General features: G+C 32.1%; 1 protein-coding gene across 6 annotated transcripts; it reads left to right on the top strand.

Moving 5' to 3' along the window:
* LOC134692050 (E3 ubiquitin-protein ligase RNF10-like) lies at positions 1–24,875 on the top strand. 6 transcript variants are annotated; one of them, XM_063552407.1, is made up of 9 exons: positions 1–182; positions 1,310–1,438; positions 14,238–14,377; positions 14,906–15,021; positions 16,186–16,230; positions 16,602–16,724; positions 17,420–17,615; positions 17,975–18,108; positions 21,472–24,875. In XM_063552407.1, exons 2-7 carry the CDS (start codon positions 1,353–1,355, stop codon positions 17,564–17,566), a joined length of 657 nt encoding a protein of 218 aa, XP_063408477.1. In that variant the 5' UTR covers positions 1–182; positions 1,310–1,352; the 3' UTR covers positions 17,567–17,615; positions 17,975–18,108; positions 21,472–24,875. The 6 variants fall into 6 exon arrangements, with proteins under 6 accessions (XP_063408477.1, XP_063408475.1, XP_063408479.1 ...); XM_063552405.1 differs by having other exon boundaries at positions 2–210; XM_063552410.1 differs by having other exon boundaries at positions 6–210; positions 1,310–1,536.
* Positions 24,876–25,519: the final 644 nt, after the last annotated feature.

Below are 25,519 nucleotides of genomic sequence, written 5' to 3'. Positions count from 1 at the left end.
GCCTACTTGAAATAAAACACGCCTACTTTCTGAACTCTTTTTTGTTGGAGATAGAATAAGACTACAGTATACGGGACTGAAACATAATTTTTATCAAAGAGCACACAAAATGGCGAAACAGTTTGAAGCGGGGAAAAGTTGTACATTTGAAAAGATGTGTTTAGACAACAATAGATGATTAAGTAACATGGACACAACTTCTCAGTCATTGTATGAAGATAACATGTATTCAAAGAAAGGTTTTAGTTATTGGGCGCCAACTTAGATAACCGGAGATCATGGTGCCATGAATTTCATTTTAAAATTTCTCGTCCCCAAAACTTGCAGTTGCATACATGTATGGACATCTGTCTTACAAGACGTGTTGAATCGTTGACCGTCTGGGCTTACAATTGAAGGAAAAGAAAAGCCTTCACAGGGGTATCGAAAGGCAAGGGAGATGGGTAAAATTTGGCTAAATACGGAATGGCCACATAAATCTGAAAACTAACAAGGCCTGGTTTGCTTTTTACACTGTATTTAGGAGGTCAGAACTGAGACATTTTGTAATAACAATCTACAAACCTTTGAAAAAAATGATAAAAGCTTTCTGCATTTTGCGGCCTGTTTCTCAATTTCTTCGTCCCGTTTTCGCTTCATCCGATTTGTTGATGGCATGATTAGTAACTGTATTCACTATTCAATCTATTGCAGTTTGCTAATCAGCTGATTACGAAATCGATTACAAAATGGGGTCCTAGTGAACTTTTGTTTACGTTTGAAGAGAAATAACTCAAGCGGTATTCATAAAATATGTCTTTTAGTACCGGTTGTTAATTATGACGATAAAGGCATGGCGTCAGAAATTTCGACAAAATTAGGGCAGGGCGCCAAATTTATTTCCTGAAAAAGGCAGGGCGTCGAGAAATCGCAGCAGGGCGCCATTACACGCCAAAACCATCTGTAGGAAACACTACATGTTGGAAATAAAAGTTTTTTTTTATACTGATGTAACAACATGAATTTGTGTTAAAAAATGCTTGCCTTCACCGGGACACAACCCTGGAACTTCTGTATCACAAGGCAGCACATTAACTGACTGAGCTAAAGCAGTACTTCCTTAGCTCAACCACTAATGCCTAACTAAGTACCTTCCACATTTGCTCAGGGAAGCAATCTTGTTACACCTTTTAGGTGGACAACAACCCAGGCATATTTTTCCTAAATAGGGTGTATATACTGTATTTAGCTTAAAAATTAAGGAGATCAGATGTCTATGACAACTAGCTAGACATGTTCTTGATTAACAATGTTTTTAAACTTTATTTAGGAGGTCAGATTCCAACACACCTACTGAGACATGGTCTTGACAAATGGAGATATATGCTGCATGTAAGAGGTCAGATGTAAACGAATACAAGCCAGACGTGATCTTGTCAAATAGGGATATACACTGCATGTAAGAGGTTAGATGTTAACAACTACAAGCCGGACATGTTCTTGATAAATGTTTTTGAACTTTATTTTGGAGATCAGATGTCCATGACAACTACTGAGGTATGTTTTTTATTAATGGTGTTTCATTCTTTATTTAGGATGTCCACAACAACTAGAGAGGCATGTTCCTTATCAATTGGGTTGCCTGTATATACAATGTAACAATATAGGTCAGATGCCTATTACAACTACCGAGGCATGTTTTTGATAAATGTTTTTTTTTACTATTGTATATAACAGGTCAGGTGTCCATGACAACTAGCGAGGCTGGTTTTTGATAAATAGTGTTTTTATATTGTATTTTACAGGTCAGATGTCCATAACAACTAGCAAGGCATGGTTTTGATAAATGGTGTTTTTATACTGTATTTTACAGGTCAGATGTCCATAACAACTAGCGAGGCATGGTTTTGATAAATGGTGTTTTTATACTGTATTTTACAGGTCAGATGCCCATGACAACTAGCAAGGCTGGTTTTTGAAAAATAATGTTTTGATACTTTATTTTACTGGTCAGATGTCCATGACAACTAGCGAGGCTGGTTTTTGATAAATGGTGTTTTTATACTGTATTTTACAGGTCAGATGCCCATAACAACTAGCGAGGCATGGTTTTGATAAATGGTGTTTTTATATTGTATTTTACAGGTCAGATGTCCATGACAACTAGCGAGGCTGTTTTTTGATAAATGGTGATTTGATACTTTATTTTACTGGTCAGATGTCCATGACAACTAGCAAGGCATGGTTTTGAAAAATGGTGTTTTTATACTGTATTTTTCAGGTCAGATGTCCATGACGACTAGCGAGGCATGGTTCTGATAAATGGTGTTTTTATACTTTATTTTACTAGTCAGATGTCCATAACAACTAGCGAGGCATGGTTTTGATAAATGGTGTTTTTATACTGTATTTTACAGGTCAGATGTCCAAGACAACTAGCAAGGCTGGTTTTTGATAAATAATGTTTTGATACTTCATTTTACTGGTCAGATGTCCATGACAACTAGCGAGGCTGGTTTTTGATAAATGGTGTTTTTATACTGTATTTTACAGGTCAAATGTCCATAACAACTAGCGAGGCATGTTTTTAATAAATGGTGTTTTTTTACTTTATTTTACTGGTCAGATGTCCATAACAACTAGCGAGGCTGGATTTTGATAAATGGTGTTTTTATACTTTATTTTACTGGTCAGATGTCCATGACAACTAGCGAGGCTGGTTTTGATAAAAGGTGTTTTATACTGTATTTTACAGGTCAGATGTCCATGACAACTAGCAAGGCTGGTTTTTGATAAATAATGTTTTGATACTTTATTTTACTGGTCAGATGTCCATGACAACTAGCGAGGCTGGTTTTTGATAAATGGTGTTTTTATACTGTATTTTACAGGTCAGATGTCCATAACAACTAGCGAGGCATGGTTTTGATAAAAGGTGTTTTTATACTGTATTTTACAGGTCAGATGTCCATGACAACTAGCAAGGCTGGTTTTTGATAAATAATGTTTTGATACTTTATTTTACTGGTCAGATGTCCATGACAACTAGCGAGGCTGGTTTTTGATAAATGGTGTTTTTATACTGTATTTTACAGGTCAGATGTCCATAACAACTAGCCAGGCATATTTTATATAAATAGTGTTTTTATACTTTATTTTACAGGTCAGATGTCCATGACAACTATCAAGGCTGGTTTTTGATAAATGGTGTTTTTATACTGTATTTTACAGGTCAGATGTCCATGACAACTAGCGAGGCTGGTTTTTGATAAATGGTGTTTTTATACTGTATTTTACAGGTCAGATGTCCATGACAACTAGCAAGGCTGGTTTTTGATAAATAATGTTTTGATACTTTATTTTACTGGTCAGATGTCCATGACAACTAGCGAGGCTGGTTTTTGATAAATGGTGTTTTTATACTGTATTTTACAGGTCAGATGTCCATAACAACTAGCGAGGCATGGTTTTGATAAAAGGTGTTTTTATACTGTATTTTACAGGTCAGATGTCCATGACAACTAGCAAGGCTGGTTTTTGATAAATGGTGTTTTGATACTTTATTTTACTGGTCAGATGTCCATGACAACTAGCAAGGCTTGGTTTTGATAAATGGTGTTTTTATACTGTATTTTACAGGTCAAATGTCCATAACAACTAGCGAGGCATGTTTTAAATAAATGGTGTTTTTTTACTTTATTTTACTGGTCAGGTGTCCATAACAACTAGCGAGGCTGGATTTTGATAAATGGTGTTTTTATACTTTATTTTACTGGTCAGATGTCCATGACAACTAGCAAGGCTGGTTTTGATAAAAGGTGTTTTTGTACTGTATTTTACAGGTCAGATGTCCATAACAACTAGCCAGGCATATTTTATATAAATAGTGTTTTTATACTTTATTTTACAGGTCAGATGTCCATGACAACTAGCGAGGCTGGTTTTTGATAAATGGTGTTTTTATACTGTATTTTACAGGTCAGATGTCCATAACAACTAGCGAGGCATGGTTTTGATAAATGGTGTTTTTATACTGTATTTTACAGGTCAGATGTCCATGACAACTAGCAAGGCTGGTTTTTGATAAATAATGTTTTGATACTTTATTTTACTGGTCAGATGTCCATGACAACTAGCGAGGCTGGTTTTTGATAAATTGTGTTTTTATACTGTATTTTACAGGTCAGATGTCCATAACAACTAGCGAGGCATGGTTTTGATAAAAGGTGTTTTTATACTGTATTTTACAGGTCAGATGTCCATGACAACTAGCAAGGCTGGTTTTTGATAAATGGTGTTTTTATACTTTATTTTACTGGTCAGATGTCCATGACAACTAGCGAGGCTGGTTTTTGATAAATGGTGTTTTTATACTGTATTTTACAGGTCAGATGTCCATGACAACTAGCAAGGCTGGTTTTTGATAAATAATGTTTTGATACTTTATTTTACTGGTCAGATGTCCATGACAACTAGCGAGGCTGGTTTTTGATAAAAGGTGTTTTTATACTGTATTTTACAGGTCAGATGTCCATAACAACTAGCGAGGCATGGTTTTGATCAATGGTATTTTTATACTGTATTTTACAGGTCAGATGTCCATAACAACTAGCGAGGCATGGTTTTGATAAAAGGTGTTTTTATACTGTATTTTACAGGTCAGATGTCCATGACAACTAGCAAGGCTGGTTTTTGATAAATGGTGTTTTAATACTTTATTTTACAGGTCAGATGTCCATAACAACTAGCGAGGCATGGTTTTGATAAATGGTGTTTTTATACTGTATTTTACAGGTCAGATGTCCATGACAACTAGCAAGGCTGGTTTTTGATAAATGGTGTTTTGATACTTTATTTTACTGGTCAGATGTCCATGACAACTAGCAAGGCATGGTTTTGATAAATGGTGTTTTTGTACTGTATTTTACAGGTCAGATGTCCATAACAACTAGCCAGGCATATTTTATATAAATAGTGTTTTTATACTTTATTTTACAGGTCAGATGTCCATGACAACTAGCGAGGCTGGTTTTTGATATATGGTGTTTTTATACTGTATTTTACAGGTCAGATGTCCATGACAACTAGCAAGGCATGGTTTTGATAAATGGTGTTTTTATACTGTATTTTACAGGTCAAATGTCCATAACAACTAGCGAGGCATGTTTTAAATAAATGGTGTTTTTTTACTTTATTTTACTGGTTAGGTGTCCATAACAACTAGCGAGGCTGGATTTTGATAAATGGTGTTTTTATACTTTATTTTACTGGTCAGATGTCCATGACAACTAGCGAGGCTGGTTTTGATAAAAGGTGTTTTTGTACTGTATTTTACAGGTCAGATGTCCATAACAACTAGCCAGGCATATTTTATATAAATAGTGTTTTTATACTTTATTTTACTGGTCAGATGTCCATGACAACTAGCGAGGCTGGTTTTTGATAAATGGTGTTTTTATACTGTATTTTACAGGTCAGATGTCCATAACAACTAGCCAGGCATATTTTATATAAATAGTGTTTTTATACTTTATTTTACAGGTCAGATGTCCATGACAACTATCAAGGCTGGTTTTTGATAAATGGTGTTTTTATACTGTATTTTACAGGTCATATGTCCATGACAACTAGCGAGGCTGGTTTTTGATAAATGGTGTTTTTATACTGTATTTTACAGGTCAGATGTCCATGACAACTAGCAAGGCTGGTTTTTGATAAATAATGTTTTGATACTTTATTTTACTGGTCAGATGTCCATGACAACTAGCGAGGCTGGTTTTTGATAAATGGTGTTTTTATACTGTATTTTACAGGTCAGATGTCCATAACAACTAGCGAGGCATGGTTTTGATAAAAGGTGTTTTTATACTGTATTTTACAGGTCAGATGTCCATGACAACTAGCAAGGCTGGTTTTTGATAAATAATGTTTTGATACTTTATTTTACTGGTCAGATGTCCATGACAACTAGCGAGGCTGGTTTTTGATAAATGGTGTTTTTATACTGTATTTTACAGGTCAGATGTCCATAACAACTAGCCAGGCATATTTTATATAAATAGTGTTTTTATACTTTATTTTACAGGTCAGATGTCCATGACAACTATCAAGGCTGGTTTTTGATAAATGGTGTTTTTATACTGTATTTTACAGGTCAGATGTCCATGACAACTAGCGAGGCTGGTTTTTGATAAATGGTGTTTTTATACTGTATTTTACAGGTCAGATGTCCATGACAACTAGCAAGGCTGGTTTTTGATAAATAATGTTTTGATACTTTATTTTACTGGTCAGATGTCCATGACAACTAGCGAGGCTGGTTTTTGATAAATGGTGTTTTTATACTGTATTTTACAGGTCAGATGTCCATAACAACTAGCGAGGCATGGTTTTGATAAAAGGTGTTTTTATACTGTATTTTACAGGTCAGATGTCCATGACAACTAGCAAGGCTGGTTTTTGATAAATGGTGTTTTGATACTTTATTTTACTGGTCAGATGTCCATGACAACTAGCAAGGCTTGGTTTTGATAAATGGTGTTTTTATACTGTATTTTACAGGTCAAATGTCCATAACAACTAGCGAGGCATGTTTTAAATAAATGGTGTTTTTTTACTTTATTTTACTGGTCAGGTGTCCATAACAACTAGCGAGGCTGGATTTTGATAAATGGTGTTTTTATACTTTATTTTACTGGTCAGATGTCCATGACAACTAGCAAGGCTGGTTTTGATAAAAGGTGTTTTTGTACTGTATTTTACAGGTCAGATGTCCATAACAACTAGCCAGGCATATTTTATATAAATAGTGTTTTTATACTTTATTTTACAGGTCAGATGTCCATGACAACTAGCGAGGCTGGTTTTTGATAAATGGTGTTTTTATACTGTATTTTACAGGTCAGATGTCCATAACAACTAGCGAGGCATGGTTTTGATAAATGGTGTTTTTATACTGTATTTTACAGGTCAGATGTCCATGACAACTAGCAAGGCTGGTTTTTGATAAATAATGTTTTGATACTTTATTTTACTGGTCAGATGTCCATGACAACTAGCGAGGCTGGTTTTTGATAAATTGTGTTTTTATACTGTATTTTACAGGTCAGATGTCCATAACAACTAGCGAGGCATGGTTTTGATAAAAGGTGTTTTTATACTGTATTTTACAGGTCAGATGTCCATGACAACTAGCAAGGCTGGTTTTTGATAAATGGTGTTTTGATACTTTATTTTACTGGTCAGATGTCCATGACAACTAGCAAGGCTTGGTTTTGATAAATGGTGTTTTTATACTGTATTTTACAGGTCAAATGTCCATAACAACTAGCGAGGCATGTTTTAAATAAATGGTGTTTTTTTACTTTATTTTACTGGTCAGGTGTCCATAACAACTAGCGAGGCTGGATTTTGATAAATGGTGTTTTTATACTTTATTTTACTGGTCAGATGTCCATGACAACTAGCAAGGCTGGTTTTGATAAAAGGTGTTTTTGTACTGTATTTTACAGGTCAGATGTCCATAACAACTAGCCAGGCATATTTTATATAAATAGTGTTTTTATACTTTATTTTACAGGTCAGATGTCCATGACAACTAGCGAGGCTGGTTTTTGATAAATGGTGTTTTTATACTGTATTTTACAGGTCAGATGTCCATAACAACTAGCGAGGCATGGTTTTGATAAATGGTGTTTTTATACTGTATTTTACAGGTCAGATGTCCATGACAACTAGCAAGGCTGGTTTTTGATAAATAATGTTTTGATACTTTATTTTACTGGTCAGATGTCCATGACAACTAGCGAGGCTGGTTTTTGATAAATTGTGTTTTTATACTGTATTTTACAGGTCAGATGTCCATAACAACTAGCCAGGCATGGTTTTGATAAAAGGTGTTTTTATACTGTATTTTACAGGTCAGATGTCCATGACAACTAGCAAGGCTGGTTTTTGATAAATGGTGTTTTTATACTTTATTTTACTGGTCAGATGTCCATGACAACTAGCGAGGCTGGTTTTTGATAAATGGTGTTTTTATACTGTATTTTACAGGTCAGATGTCCATAACAACTAGCGAGGCATGGTTTTGATAAATGGTGTTTTTATACTGTATTTTACAGGTCAGATGTCCATGACAACTAGCAAGGCTGGTTTTTGATAAATAATGTTTTGATACTTTATTTTACTGGTCAGATGTCCATGACAACTAGCGAGGCTGGTTTTTGATAAATTGTGTTTTTATACTGTATTTTACAGGTCAGATGTCCATAACAACTAGCGAGGCATGGTTTTGATAAAAGGTGTTTTTATACTGTATTTTACAGGTCAGATGTCCATGACAACTAGCAAGGCTGGTTTTTGATAAATGGTGTTTTTATACTTTATTTTACTGGTCAGATGTCCATGACAACTAGCGAGGCTGGTTTTTGATAAATGGTGTTTTTATACTGTATTTTACAGGTCAGATGTCCATGACAACTAGCAAGGCTGGTTTTTGATAAATAATGTTTTGATACTTTATTTTACTGGTCAGATGTCCATGACAACTAGCGAGGCTGGTTTTTGATAAAAGGTGTTTTTATACTGTATTTTACAGGTCAGATGTCCATAACAACTAGCGAGGCATGGTTTTGATCAATGGTATTTTTATACTGTATTTTACAGGTCAGATGTCCATAACAACTAGCGAGGCATGGTTTTGATAAAAGGTGTTTTTATACTGTATTTTACAGGTCAGATGTCCATGACAACTAGCAAGGCTGGTTTTTGATAAATGGTGTTTTAATACTTTATTTTACAGGTCAGATGTCCATAACAACTAGCGAGGCATGGTTTTGATAAATGGTGTTTTTATACTGTATTTTACAGGTCAGATGTCCATGACAACTAGCAAGGCTGGTTTTTGATAAATGGTGTTTTGATACTTTATTTTACTGGTCAGATGTCCATGACAACTAGCAAGGCATGGTTTTGATAAATGGTGTTTTTGTACTGTATTTTACAGGTCAGATGTCCATAACAACTAGCCAGGCATATTTTATATAAATAGTGTTTTTATACTTTATTTTACAGGTCAGATGTCCATGACAACTAGCGAGGCTGGTTTTTGATATATGGTGTTTTTATACTGTATTTTACAGGTCAGATGTCCATGACAACTAGCAAGGCATGGTTTTGATAAATGGTGTTTTTATACTGTATTTTACAGGTCAAATGTCCATAACAACTAGCGAGGCATGTTTTAAATAAATGGTGTTTTTTTACTTTATTTTACTGGTTAGGTGTCCATAACAACTAGCGAGGCTGGATTTTGATAAATGGTGTTTTTATACTTTATTTTACTGGTCAGATGTCCATGACAACTAGCGAGGCTGGTTTTGATAAAAGGTGTTTTTGTACTGTATTTTACAGGTCAGATGTCCATAACAACTAGCCAGGCATATTTTATATAAATAGTGTTTTTATACTTTATTTTACTGGTCAGATGTCCATGACAACTAGCGAGGCTGGTTTTTGATAAATGGTGTTTTTATACTGTATTTTACAGGTCAGATGTCCATAACAACTAGCCAGGCATATTTTATATAAATAGTGTTTTTATACTTTATTTTACAGGTCAGATGTCCATGACAACTATCAAGGCTGGTTTTTGATAAATGGTGTTTTTATACTGTATTTTACAGGTCAGATGTCCATGACAACTAGCGAGGCTGGTTTTTGATAAATGGTGTTTTTATACTGTATTTTACAGGTCAGATGTCCATGACAACTAGCAAGGCTGGTTTTTGATAAATAATGTTTTGATACTTTATTTTACTGGTCAGATGTCCATGACAACTAGCGAGGCTGGTTTTTGATAAATGGTGTTTTTATACTGTATTTTACAGGTCAGATGTCCATAACAACTAGCGAGGCATGGTTTTGATAAAAGGTGTTTTTATACTGTATTTTACAGGTCAGATGTCCATGACAACTAGCAAGGCTGGTTTTTGATAAATGGTGTTTTGATACTTTATTTTACTGGTCAGATGTCCATGACAACTAGCAAGGCTTGGTTTTGATAAATGGTGTTTTTATACTGTATTTTACAGGTCAAATGTCCATAACAACTAGCGAGGCATGTTTTAAATAAATGGTGTTTTTTTACTTTATTTTACTGGTCAGGTGTCCATAACAACTAGCGAGGCTGGATTTTGATAAATGGTGTTTTTATACTTTATTTTACTGGTCAGATGTCCATGACAACTAGCAAGGCTGGTTTTGATAAAAGGTGTTTTTGTACTGTATTTTACAGGTCAGATGTCCATAACAACTAGCCAGGCATATTTTATATAAATAGTGTTTTTATACTTTATTTTACAGGTCAGATGTCCATGACAACTAGCGAGGCTGGTTTTTGATAAATGGTGTTTTTATACTGTATTTTACAGGTCAGATGTCCATAACAACTAGCGAGGCATGGTTTTGATAAATGGTGTTTTTATACTGTATTTTACAGGTCAGATGTCCATGACAACTAGCAAGGCTGGTTTTTGATAAATAATGTTTTGATACTTTATTTTACTGGTCAGATGTCCATGACAACTAGCGAGGCTGGTTTTTGATAAATTGTGTTTTTATACTGTATTTTACAGGTCAGATGTCCATAACAACTAGCCAGGCATGGTTTTGATAAAAGGTGTTTTTATACTGTATTTTACAGGTCAGATGTCCATGACAACTAGCAAGGCTGGTTTTTGATAAATGGTGTTTTTATACTTTATTTTACTGGTCAGATGTCCATGACAACTAGCGAGGCTGGTTTTTGATAAATGGTGTTTTTATACTGTATTTTACAGGTCAGATGTCCATGACAACTAGCAAGGCTGGTTTTTGATAAATAATGTTTTGATACTTTATTTTACTGGTCAGATGTCCATGACAACTAGCGAGGCTGGTTTTTGATAAAAGGTGTTTTTATACTGTATTTTACAGGTCAGATGTCCATAACAACTAGCGAGGCATGGTTTTGATCAATGGTATTTTTATACTGTATTTTACAGGTCAGATGTCCATAACAACTAGCGAGGCATGGTTTTGATAAAAGGTGTTTTTATACTGTATTTTACAGGTCAGATGTCCATGACAACTAGCAAGGCTGGTTTTTGATAAATGGTGTTTTTATACTTTATTTTACAGGTCAGATGTCCATAACAACTAGCGAGGCATGGTTTTGATAAATGGTGTTTTTATACTGTATTTTACAGGTCAGATGTCCATGACAACTAGCAAGGCTGGTTTTTGATAAATGGTGTTTTGATACTTTATTTTACTGGTCAGATGTCCATGACAACTAGCAAGGCATGGTTTTGATAAATGGTGTTTTTGTACTGTATTTTACAGGTCAGATGTCCATAACAACTAGCCAGGCATATTTTATATAAATAGTGTTTTTATACTTTATTTTACAGGTCAGATGTCCATGACAACTAGCGAGGCTGGTTTTTGATATATGGTGTTTTTATACTGTATTTTACAGGTCAGATGTCCATGACAACTAGCAAGGCATGGTTTTGATAAATGGTGTTTTTATACTGTATTTTACAGGTCAAATGTCCATAACAACTAGCGAGGCATGTTTTAAATAAATGGTGTTTTTTTACTTTATTTTACTGGTTAGGTGTCCATAACAACTAGCGAGGCTGGATTTTGATAAATGGTGTTTTTATACTTTATTTTACTGGTCAGATGTCCATGACAACTAGCGAGGCTGGTTTTGATAAAAGGTGTTTTTGTACTGTATTTTACAGGTCAGATGTCCATAACAACTAGCCAGGCATATTTTATATAAATAGTGTTTTTATACTTTATTTTACAGGTCACATGTCCATGACAACTAACCAAGCTGGTTTTTGATAAATGGTGTTTTTATACTGAATTTTACAGGTCAGATGTCCATAACAACTAGCGAGGCATGGTTTTGATAAATGGTGTTTTTATACTGTATTTTACAGGTCAGATGTCCATGACAACTAGCAAGGCTGGTTTTTGATAAATAATGTTTTGATACTTTATTTTACTGGTCAGATGTCCATGACAACTAGCGAGGCTGGTTTTTGATAAATTGTGTTTTTATACTGTATTTTACAGGTCAGATGTCCATAACAACTAGCGAGGCATGGTTTTGATAAATGGTGTTTTTATACTGTATTTTACAGGTCAGATGTCCATGACAACTAGCAAGGCTGGTTTTTGATAAATAATGTTTTGATACTTTATTTTACTGGTCAGATGTCCATGACAACTAGCGAGGCTGGTTTTTGATAAATGGTGTTTTTATACTGTATTTTACAGGTCAGATGTCCATAACAACTAGCGAGGCATGGTTTTGATAAATGGTGTTTTTATACTGTATTTTACAGGTCAGATGTCCATAACAACTAGCGAGGCATGGTTTTGATAAAAGGTGTTTTTATACTGTATTTTACAGGTCAGATGTCCATGACAACTAGCAAGGCTGGTTTTTGATAAATGGTGTTTTTATACTTTATTTTACAGGTCAGATGTCCATAACAACTAGCGAGGCATGGTTTTGATAAATGGTGTTTTTATACTGTATTTTACAGGTCAGATGTCCATGACAACTAGCAAGGCTGGTTTTTGATAAATGGTGTTTTGATACTTTATTTTACTGGTCAGATGTCCATGACAACTAGCAAGGCATGGTTTTGATAAATGGTGTTTTTGTACTGTATTTTACAGGTCAGATGTCCATAACAACTAGCCAGGCATATTTTATATAAATAGTGTTTTTATACTTTATTTTACAGGTCAGATGTCCATGACAACTAGCGAGGCTGGTTTTTGATATATTGTGTTTTTATACTGTATTTTACAGGTCAGATGTCCATGACAACTAGCGAGGCTGGTTTTTGATAAATGGTGTTTTTATACTGTATTTTACAGGTCAGATGTCCATGACAACTAGCAAGGCTGGTTTTTGATAAATAATGTTTTGATACTTTATTTTACTGGTCAGATGTCCATGACAACTAGCGAGGCTGGTTTTTGATAAATGGTGTTTTTATACTGTATTTTACAGGTCAGATGTCCATAACAACTAGCGAGGCATGGTTTTGATAAATGGTGTTTTTATACTGTATTTTACAGGTCAGATGTCCATGACAACTAGCAAGGCTGGTTTTTGATAAATGGTGTTTTGATACTTTATTTTACTGGTCAGATGTCCATGACAACTAGCAAGGCATGGTTTTGATAAATGGTGTTTTTATACTGTATTTTACAGGTCAAATGTCCATAACAACTAGCGAGGCATGTTTGAAATAAATGGTGTTTTTTTACTTTATTTTACTGGTCAGGTGTCCATAACAACTAGCGAGGCATGGTTTTGATAAATGGTGTTTTTATACTGTATTTTACAGGTCAGATGTCCATAACAACTAGCGAGGCATGGTTTTGATAAATGGGGGATTTATACTGTATTATATAGATCTATTTCATATTATTTTTTTTGTTTATTAACTATTTGTGTATCCATACGTTAGAAATTTATGTGGAGTAGGATCTGCTTACCCTTCAGAAGCATCTGAGATCACCCCTAGTTTGTGTTAGGGTTTGTGTTGCTTATTCTTTAGTTTTCAATGTTTTGTCATGTGTTCTATTAATATTGTTTGTCTTTTTAATTTTTAGCTAGGCTTTGTCAGTTTATTTTCAATTTATGAGTTTGTCTGTCCCTATAATATCTTTTGTCCCTCTTTTTAAATCAGCTTTTATATATGTTTGCAAGTTAGCATGGGCTTTTTATAACAGTTTGTTGATATGGTAAAATATCATTTGATTTGCTGAATTTTTAATATCTAATTTTAATGCCAAACTAATTTTTGAACCCAATTTTACGGTCTATTAAACATAGAAATTGATAGTGAGAGTTTCAGGTTAAAGTTTTTGGTCAAGGTAGTTTTTGAAGAAGTTGAAGTTCAATGAACTTGAAACTTAATACACATGTTCCCTATGATATGATCTTTTTAATTATAATATCAAATTAGATTTTTTACCCCAATTTCACGGTCCACTGAACATGGTCAATGAAAGTGAATGGGGCATTCGTGTACTTTGGACATATTCTTGTTGAATATATATTTGATAAAAAAAATAGATCAAGCTATTGTCTTGTACAAGAATCTAACAGATGTAACATTTAAATTGTTTGGACATAGGTTTTGAACATATAGAGTATACTTCAACTTCTTTTACAGTGTTGTGACACAAGAGGTTCATAAATACAATACAGGGGAGACTGTTACAATGACACTGATGAGGAGAGAGAAAGGAATGACTTATGCCTTGCCCAAAGCTGTGTGGGAGAAGAAGGAAGGAAAAATACATAGTTACACAGGTAGTAATTTATCATCATAGTACATGTTGTTCATTCAGATACAACTTAATACAGTATACATTAATAGAAGCAAGGATCAAATCATGAACGAGAACCTTGGCCTCGATAAAGGTATTGGTCTTTGGTTTCAGTTTTTTCAAAGAGCTTGGTAAAATTATGGTTTATTTTAGAACTCTGTTGTGTAGTATTACTGCACAATATAATCATTATAAAACTGAGTTGTATTTTTTGCATAGAGAATTTTACTCATGTGCTTTCCACGTCTGAAAAAAGACATATATTTAGCTGAAATGATTAGAATATATCTACTTCCAAATAGTTACACTTGTATGACATCAAATAATTATTCTGCGATAACATATTTTAAGGGAACTGTTACTGAAAAAATTGCATACATGTGTAATCTGCTATAATAACCAATCAATTATAAATTATCCAGAATAGATTGAGTGATATAGGTCACAGGAGTCAACAAGAAGATAAAATTATTAGTAATTGGAATTTTATTTTGTTTAACTCTTAATTTAGATGATGTAAACAAAACAAACTTCCTCAAGTTGTTATCCATGTCAGAGGAAGATATTCAGAAGTTTGTTGTAGAACCAGAAAGATTGACATTACAGAATAAACTTAAAGATGCAGAGGTAAATATATCAGTTATTTAATGGATTTATGTTATTGTTGTTCTGAAAATAGTTGCTGAACTTCATATTACAGGTGCACCCAGATGAAATTGAGTTAATTTTTTTCCAAAGAAATCTTCCCTGAAAAAAGAACAACGGAATAGATTCTTCTTAATTAGATTTGCTAACAAAAAATTGCATATGTTGTTTCTTCTATGAGATATGCATCTAGCTAAATTTGCATTATATGAAGTATAATAGAAAAAAGAAGGATATGGGGTATTCATCTCTGACACAAAATCAGTACAGACACAACAAAATACATGTTATAAGAAAAGAACATAGTTTTTATTACTGTTCTTCATCTGGAAGTCACAGTGAGACATTTAATATGGGAGAAAAAACAACTCTAACTAATTGTTAGTTCAAATTGGCCCCTAGCACTAGTGTGAGCTTATTTAACCGTCAGAGCTCAGACATAAGCGAGTCCATTTCTGTTTTTGACTTAAAGAAGTCAAAACATGTATTTATTATAAAAATGTGTTTTCAATTTTAGACTTATCTTAGTCAGAAAATGACAGACTTGTTTAGGTCTATTTATGTTGATGAAAAAACTTAATTTGACTTGGTGGCCAAAGTACACAACCTATGACAGCAAAAACCTGTCTGAGAGTTCACAAGGACTTGAGCTATCTATATTTAATTATCTAATTAAACATCCTTACTTAACACAGATGTTTTACCTCATTAAGTGTGGTTCCAGGTGGTTGCATTGTAAGGTTAATTAACATTATCTCCGATTTTTTAGACTCTTATTCATATTTTTCTTTAGAATACAAACCATTGGCTTTCAATGTTGTCATTATTTGATTTAGATGCATGACCTTTTTATAAATATGCGTGGGTCTTGAAGTTAACCAATTTTGGTAACTTATCGACTTGTAGGAGTCTATATTTACAACTTTTTGATTCTGGTCAATTATTTCTTGCTTAACAATATTTGACTTATTAAAGTCGTATTTTATCTTGCATTAAAGGGAGACAAATCCTAAAACTTACAAATTAAGACCATTATGAGTCAAAAGCAGATTCAGACTTATTAATGTCTGAGCTCTGACTGTTTAAAAAAAATTGGTATAGAATTCTGCATGGTTATAATTCAATTGATCTTGTTTAATTTTTCAGACATCAGAAGTTGCTTTTATAGATTGTGCACTCCATTTACTGAATGTAAGTTTGTTGTTTATAAATGGTATTAAGAAAAACAAAAAATAAATAAAGTCAAAGACATGAGTTGTATCAAATCAGCTTTGCTTTGATAATTTTCATATAAAAAGGTGATTTTCTAAATTGAAGCTGTTTCAAGGAACAAAAATGCCCCATGCGGTAGGAAGTTTCAAAAGATTCAAATCAACACATCTGCTAAGGGCTGTTCCAAAAATAACATTTAGTAGTTGGGTCACTTTTAGTTAACCCTGCAATGAATAAATGTTATCCTTGAATTATCACAACCTATCTGACATTAGATTTTAGGAAAAGAGGCCTCCCTATACATTTTAACCTTCCTCAATGTAACTTTTTAATTAAATACTGTATTCCAGACAAGACAGCAGACAACAGATGGTCCAGGTAACACCAGCAGCAGTAGATCAGAATCAGAATTCTCAACTGAAGAAATACCAGAGTCTGCTGTGTCTGTACCAAAAATGCTGCCATCTACTAAGGTAAATACTTTATTATATCTACCATGGCTCCAATAGTTAAAACTGTTGGGGAGAATTCAAAAAATGAAAGGGCAATTTAAGTATCACTTTCTTTATCATGGCATTCTCATTTTATTGTTTAACACAATTTTTTAAGCAAAAACTAATATAGAAATATGTTTAAATGGTTCCAAAGATATTTACAACAGTAGATATGTACAACTTACTTGTTTTCTAATATTGCTGTGTTATGAGATCTGTTTATTGCTGGTCTTTCACTATTTACATGTATAAGCAGATGCGGTATGATTGACAATGAGACAATTATCTGTCAGAGTTCAAGAATGAAGTGGATTGAAGTTATTATAGCCCACTGTACTGTACAGCTGTCTTTAATGCTCATTTTTGTTCTGGATATCTTAATTCACCAGAAAGAAAATTATCAATTGTATTATCGCTATTTTGTGCATTTTTCCTTTGATCTTTTTTTTGTGGGAATTTTTCATATCATGCTATTCGCTAGAAACTAAGGAGGCATATGACGTTGCTAATGAAATTGACATGAAATTGGTCATCATAGGTTAAATAGCGATAAACAGATTAATATCATTGGTCATCTCAACTCTATAGCTTTTCTCACTTTCACCATCCCACCTCAAGCAAGAAAATCAATCTCGTTGACATGATCAACAATAATCTATAGGTATTTTTTTCAGGTATCAAATGGAATTATGAATTATTTACCAGGAACATTCAATACACAGGACCCCAGACAGTCACCACCTGTTGATGTTCTTCCTGATTCCTTACCAGTTGAGGAAGCAGCTGAATATCTAGAGATGCCAGTCGTTACTGAAGACTAGCAGAGTAAAAAGAGACAGTTCAATGACAATGCTTTCTACTTTTATCAAGGTATGTTTTATTTGTTATAAACATTATTTGAAAATTGCATAATGCATGGTGCACAGCAAAAAGATGTAAGCTTTTAAAAAGATTTCTGTTTATTAAAAGATTCAAGATTTCATAATAAATGTGTCAATCAGACAATCTGGTGTATTATAAATATAATTGACTTAATCAAGAAAGGTGACCGTAGAATATAAACTTTCTATTATGACCTGCCATAATAAGAAGAGGTATGTTATATATTCGTCTTTTGCTGCTGATGGTCGTTTACCAGGTTGGTTTTGATGGTGTAAAGCTGTAGAATATTGAAATAACAGTTCATGATTAGAATTTAGAAACTAAAATATATGTAAATATACTTTCAGCTTCCGATGGACAACATATCTACCTACATGCCCTGAATGCCAGGTGTCTAGTGAAGGAGTATGGTTCCCTGTCTAACTGCCCAGAGACTATCACTGCTAATAAAGTACAGATGGAAAACATATTTATGTCTGAGGTAAGTAATAGTGCAATGCATTGAGATTGGAGCTTTAACCCTTTCACCGATTGCTGCCCAGACAGAAGCTACTCTGAGACGATGGCTTCCCTGGCTACTATTACTCAAGTGGGAGATTTTCATAATAAATGCCAATACAAACTTGTTTGTAGTTATTTGTGTATTTATTTCATTCAGTAACGTGTTCACAGTTTTTTTCATGTTTTGATAATTTTTTCTTCATATTAAAAATAATCAAATTTTCAAATTTTCGGCATTATTTTGGTGAAATACTTAAAATTCTGCTCTTTGACCTCAAATCGTAATTTTTTTAACCCAAAACGGCAAAATTTTGACAAAAAATTTATGAGGCTGTACAAATTCCTCACACTGAACAATGTCCATTCCAAGTGTTTTGTACATAAAACAACATTTTATGTCAAAAAAGTATACTAGTTTGGCTTCAATTCTTCCATATTCTTTCCAAAAAAAATGTCCCCTCATTTCAAATTCTCGTAATTTCCGTAAATTTCCTCTGATTTTGACACGATTTTCAACAAACAGAAGCGCCATGTTTACACTTTCATCCGGGTATTCATCAAAGAAACATAACTCATATTTGCACTGTTTTAAGCGGGAAACATAAAAGAGGTATTCCGATCCCAGTAAAACTTGTATGATTTTACACATGATAGCCAAGTTGAAAATTTTCGTCACATTTTTCTCAGGAACTACAATACAAGGATTTCTGAAATTTGGTTTCAGGATTTATATAAGTCAGCTATACTGTGTGATTTAAGTTTTTGTAATTTTAATAACTTTCTTAAACTATACTGGATTTCTACCAAATTTGGACAGAAGCTTGTTTATGATCATAAGATAGTATCCAGAAGTAAATTTTGTAAAAATGAAATTCCATTTTTTCCGTATTTTACTTATAAATGGACTTAGTTTTTTCTCCAGGGAAACATAACATTCACTCTGTGGTTAAAGTTTTTAGAATTTTAATAACTTTCTTAAACTATCCTGGGTTTGTACCAAACTTAGACAGAAGTTTATTTATGATCATAAGATAGTATCCAGAAGTAATTTTTGTAAAAAATAACTCCATTTTGTCTGTATTTTACTTTTAAATGGACTTAGATTTTCTTCCAGTTAACATTACATACAGTTAAAGTTAAAGTTTTCAAAACATTTATTAGATTCATTAACTATCCTAGATTTTTACCAAACTTGGACAGAAGCTTCTTACACTTTAAGTATCTATCACCTCACTTTATATATCTATCACCTCACTGTTCATATTTTACAACACTTCATATATATATCACCAAACTTTATATATGTATCACCTCACTGTTCATATGTCACAACACTTTATGTATCTATCACCACACTTTATATATCTATCACCACACTTTATATATCTATCACCACACTATATACATCTATCACCTCACTGTTCATATGTCACAACACTTTATGTATCTATCACCACACTTTATGTATCTATCACCACACTATATATATCTATCACCACACTTTATATATCTATCACCTCACTATATATATCTATCACCACACTTTATATATCTATCACCTCACTGTTCGTATGTCAAAACACTTTATATATCTATCTCCAAACTTTATATATCTATCCCCACAGTCTCTATGTATATCTCCACATAATAAAACCCTATCACCTTACTTTATTTATCAATCACCACACTTTATATATCAATCACCTTACTTTATATATCAATCACCACACACTCTCTATATCTATTCCCATACTCTCTATATCTACTCCAACAGTCTCTATGTATATCTCCACATAATAAAACCCTATCACCTTACTTTATTTATCAATCACCTTACTTTATATATCAATCACCACACTTTATTTATCCATCACCACACACTCTCTATATCTATTCCCATACTCTCTATATCTACCCCCACAGTCTCTATGTATATCTCCACATAATAAAACCCTATCACCTTACTTTATTTATCAATCACCACACTTTATATATCAATCACCACACTTTATTTATCAATCACCACCCTTTATATATCCATCACCACACACTCTCTATATCTATTCCCATACTCTCTATATCTATCCCCACAGTCTATGTATATCTCCACATAATAAAACCCTATCACCTTACTTTATTTATCAATCACCACACTTTATATATCAATCACCACACTGTATTTATCAATCACCACACTTTATATATCCATCACCACACACTCTCTATATCTATTCCCATACTCTCTATATCTATCCCCACAGTCTCTATGTATATCTCCACATTATAATACCCTATCACCTTACTTTATTTATCAATCACCACACTTTATTTATCAATCACCACACTTTATTTATCAATCACCACACTTTATATATCCATCACCACACACTCTCTATATCTATTCCCATACTCTCTATATCTATCCCCACAGTCTCTATGTATATCTCCACATAATAAAACCCTATCACCTTACTTTATTTATCAATCACCACACTTTATATATCCATCACCACACACTCTCTATATCTATCCCCACAGTCTCGATGTATATCTCCACATAATAAAACCCTATCACCTTACTTTATTTATCAATCACCACCCTTTATTTATCAATCACCACACTTTATATATCCATCACCACACTTTATATATCCATCACCACACACTCTCTATATCTATTCCCATACTCTCTATATCTACCCCCACAGTCTCTATGTATATCTCCACATAATAAAACCCTATCACCTTACTTTATTTATCAATCACCGCACTCTCTATAATTATCCCCATAATCTTTGTATTTATACCGGAAAACAATGTCTGTATTATTTTCTTATATGACATGCATCCTCAAAGAAAACAATTAATACAGGTCAAACCATGTTTGTATTATGTTCACATATGACATGCTTTCTATAATAACAAAACACAAACAATTTATACTGGTCAAACAATGTTTGTATTATGTTCTTATATGACATATTATATTCTATGATATTCGTTAGGATTTTATTCACACATTTATGGACTGATGAGAAGGAAAAACTTTTTATTTACAGAAATGGACATCATCATTTATCTTTCAGAACATTATTGCTGTATTAAACACATTAGAAAAAAAGAAGACTGAAAATTTGGCAGTTTTGTTCCTGTGATGCAATGATGTCAGTAATTATGCATTCAGAATAGCATATGAAAAGAATGTTTTAGGCTTTCCATCCATGAATCAGAAGCTGCAAAACTCACCATGGAGTGGTACTAAACTACAAATTTCTACAAACATTTAAACAAGGCAGTTGTTTATCTTTATATTACTATATTTTTCATATTATTATCTTTTCAGAATAGCTGAAAATCATCTAATTTGTACACACTAGAAGACGCTTGGGTGTTTTTTTGCACATGTGAAATATGGTGAATTATGTGCTGCTACAGAAGCTGAAGTTAACATTTTGAAGAGGAAAGATCCAGACTTTTGATGACTACACTTCTGATAATTTCATATGTGTATAGTTTCTATGTCATTTTATTTTAAGGAAAAATTGATCAAAGTCAATTGGAGGGGTTGAAATGATTGTGCCTTATCAATGTAGAATGTTTACAATGTAATTGGAAATACATAAAGTAGAGTTATTTTTTTTGTATTTAGGAATAATCATGTTAAGTATTATTTTTATGATGATTTTATTTAAAGCTATGTATAGCAGAAATTAAATTTAAAAAATGAAAGAACATGTAAACAACAGTTATTATGAAAAAACTATTTACCAAAAATAATGTAGACTTTGTGAGTGCTAGATTAATACAGAAAACCATACAATAAGTATAGATACAGTGTAGATAGATATTTCATTTTTAAAGTGCAACTTGGTACATATACATGAAATGTAATATATTACAATTTTCTTGTCGTGAAAAACTTATGATAGTCATTAAATAATGTTTATAATTTTTTCAAATCAACTAGGATTGTCCTAAAACATTACAGTTATCACAATTATATATTAATCTTACTAAAATGTTAGGTTATTTTGTATTTCCATTCATAAAATGTGAAATTTAAAGTTTTCCCTCAAAAAGTGAAAAAGTTGGAATTTTCATGTCGTAATAAACTTTTGATAGTCAACTTTAATGATGTTTATAACTTTTTCAAATCAACTAGGATTGTCGTAAAACTCTACAGTTATCACAATTATATATAAATCTTACTAAAATGTCAGGTTATTTTGTATTTCCATTTATAAATGTGAAATTTAAAGTTTCACCCGACAAGTAAAAATAGTTAGTATTTTCATGTTGTGAAAAACTTTTGATAGTCAACTTTAATAATGTTTATGACTTTTTCAAATCAACTAAGATTGTCATAAAACTCTAAAGTTATCACAATTATATATTAATCTTACTAAAATGTCAGGTAATTTTGTATTTCCATTCATAAATGTGAAATTCAAAGTTTCATGCGACAAGTAAAAATAGTTAGTATTTTCAGGTTGTGAAAAACTTTTGATTGTCAACTTTAATAATGTTTATAACTTTTTCAAATCAACTAGGATTGTCCAAAAGCTCTACAGTTATCACAACTATATATTTATCTTACTAAAATGTCAGGTAATTTTGTATTTCCATTTATAAATGGGAAATTTAAAGTTTTCCCTCAAAAAGTGAAAAAGTTGGAATTTTCATGTCGTAATAAACTTTTGATAATCAACTTTAATGATGTTTATAACTTTTTCAAATCAACTAGGATTGTCCTTAAACTTTACAGTTATCACAATCGTTTATTAATTTTACTAAAATGTCAGGTAATTTTGTATTTCCATTCATAAATGTGAAATTCAAAGTTTCATGCGACAAGTAAAAATAGTTAGTATTTTCATGTTGTGAAAAACTTTTGATAGTCAACTTTAATAATGTTTATGACTTTTTCAAATCAACTAGGATTGTCATAAAACTCTACAGTTATCACATTTATATATTAATCTTACTAAAATGTCAGGTTATTTTGTATTTCCATTTATAAATGTTAAATTTAAAGTTTTCCCTCAAAAAGTAAAAAAGTTGGAATTTTCATGTTGTGAAAAACTTTTGATAGTCAACTTTAATGATGTTTATAACTTTTTCAAATCAACAAGAATTGTCCTAAAACTCTACAGTTATCACAATTATATATTAATCTTACTAAAATGTCAGGTAATTTTGTATTTCCATTCATAAATGTGAAATTCAAAGTTTCATGCGACAAGTAAAAATAGTTAGTATTTTCATGTTGTGAAAAACTTTTGATAGTCAACTTTAATAATGTTTATGACTTTTTCAAATCAACTAGGATTGTCATAAAACTCTACAGTTATCACAATTATATATTAATCTTACTAAAATGTCAGGTTATTTTGTATTTCCATTTATAAATGTTAAATTTAAAGTTTTCCCTCAAAAAGTAAAAAAGTTGGAATTTTCATGTTGTGAAAAACTTTTGATAGTCAACTTTAATGATGTTTATAACTTTTTCAAATCAACAAGAATTGTCCTAAAACTCTACAGTTATCACAATTATATATTAATCTTACTAAAATGTCAGGTAATTTTGTATTTCCATTCATAAATGTGAAATTCAAAGTTTCATGCGACAAGTAAAAATAGTTAGTATTTTCAGGTTGTGAAAAACTTTTGATAGTCAACTTTAATAATGTTTATAACTTTTTCAAATCAACTAGGATTGTCCTTAAACTTTACAGTTATCACAATCGTTTATTAATTTTACTAAAATGTCAGGTAATTTTGTATTTCCATTCATAAATGTGAAATTCAAAGTTTCATGCGACAAGTAAAAATAGTTAGTATTTTCATGTTGTGAAAAACTTTTGATAGTCAACTTTAATAATGTTTATGACTTTTTCAAATCAACTAGGATTGTCCTAAAACTCTACAGTTATCACAATTATATATTAATCTTACTAAAATGTCAGGTAATTTTGTATTTCCATTCATAAATGTGAAATTCAAAGTTTCATGCGACAAGTAAAAATAGTTAGTATTTTCAGGTTGTGAAAAACTTTTGATTGTCAACTTTAATAATGTTTATAACTTTTTCAAATCAACTAGGATTGTCCAAAAGCTCTACAGTTATCACAATTATATATTAATCTTACTAAAATGTCAGGTAATTTTGTATTTCCATTTATAAATGGGAAATTTAAAGTTTTCCCTCAAAAAGTGAAAAAGTTGGAATTTTCATGTCGTAATAAACTTTTGATAGTCACCTTTAATAAGGTTTATGACTTTTTCAAATCAACTAGGATTGTCCTAAAACTTTACAGTTATCACAATCGTATATTCATCTTACTAAAATTTCAGGTTATTTTGTATTTCCATTTATAAATGTGAAATTTAAAGTTTCACTCAAAAAGTAAAGATAGTTAGAATTTTTTTTTATTTTTTTTCAAATTACACATTTATATTTGTATGTACCAATTTTTGTTGATTGAGGAAAACTTGCATTTTCATGGGTATTTGATTTCATGGTTTTGTCAAAGGTTTGCATTCATTCTTATAGAAAATTTATAACTAATTATTAATGAGAATTTGTGGTTTCCAGTTTTCTACGAAAACCAAGAAACTTGGTATCCGATGAATAATAATGAATCCACAGTTATTGAAAATGTCACCAAATGAAATGTATTCACTGTTTGATATATTTTTTATGCATTGATATTAACACAATTAAAATTTATGTTCTCTGATTGAAAAGATGTTATAATATTTCTGCCTACAATAGTAGGGGTGGGCATTATAGTGTCTTGTTTTTGTGGTCACCTCCTGTCCTCCAAGTTGTGTGTTTGGCTGTCAGTATGTCTGTTCTCTTCAAGTGAATTTGGTCTGGTCATGATAGCTTTCAATGAATTTGTTTCGTACTTGAAACTTCGTATTTGTCTATTTTGAAATTCTAAATTCTATTCCAAATTAACATTTTGACTATATCACAGTTCACTACATGAAAAAGTAATCTTGTGAAATAAATACATAATTATAAAGACAAATCTGGTTTTGAAAGATAAATAAAGTGGTGCTTGGATAAAATTTATAGGAAAACTAATAAAATGTGAATATTTTTAATACTCTGAGTTTAAATGCCTAATTATGGTTGTCATCTCAGTGAATTACTGAACATATAAATATTATAGGGCAAATATGGCTAGGAGTTATTTTTTCCCTGGCTAATGGACTAACAAAGTATTGGTCAGCTTTATATGTCAACATATTTATTTGTTCATATGATGAATCAATAATTCTTATAAATAGTTAAATGTAGCTCAGCACAACCTGGTAATAATTTAGATAAAAGTATCTTAATCATGCATGAAAATCACATTTTTATGAAAAGAATACATAGA

Source organism: Mytilus trossulus, chromosome 12 (assembly GCF_036588685.1).
Source record: "Mytilus trossulus isolate FHL-02 chromosome 12, PNRI_Mtr1.1.1.hap1, whole genome shotgun sequence".
Lineage (NCBI taxonomy): Eukaryota > Metazoa > Mollusca > Bivalvia > Mytilida > Mytilidae > Mytilus > Mytilus trossulus.
The sequence above is the reverse complement of the archived record's forward strand: the minus strand, read 5'-3'. Positions and strand labels throughout refer to the sequence as shown.

Bases quoted from the DNA above. Each gene is read 5' to 3' on its own strand.
- LOC134692050 (XM_063552407.1), top strand. From the start codon at position 1,353: ATGGAGATATATGCTGCATGTAAGAGGTCAGATGTAAACGAATACAAG. The intron at 1,439-14,237 runs GTAAGAGGTTAG...CTTCTTTTACAG, and splicing joins AATAGGGATATACACTGCAT to TGTTGTGACACAAGAGGTTC. The intron at 16,725-17,419 runs GTAAATACTTTA...TATTTTTTTCAG, and splicing joins AAATGCTGCCATCTACTAAG to GTATCAAATGGAATTATGAA.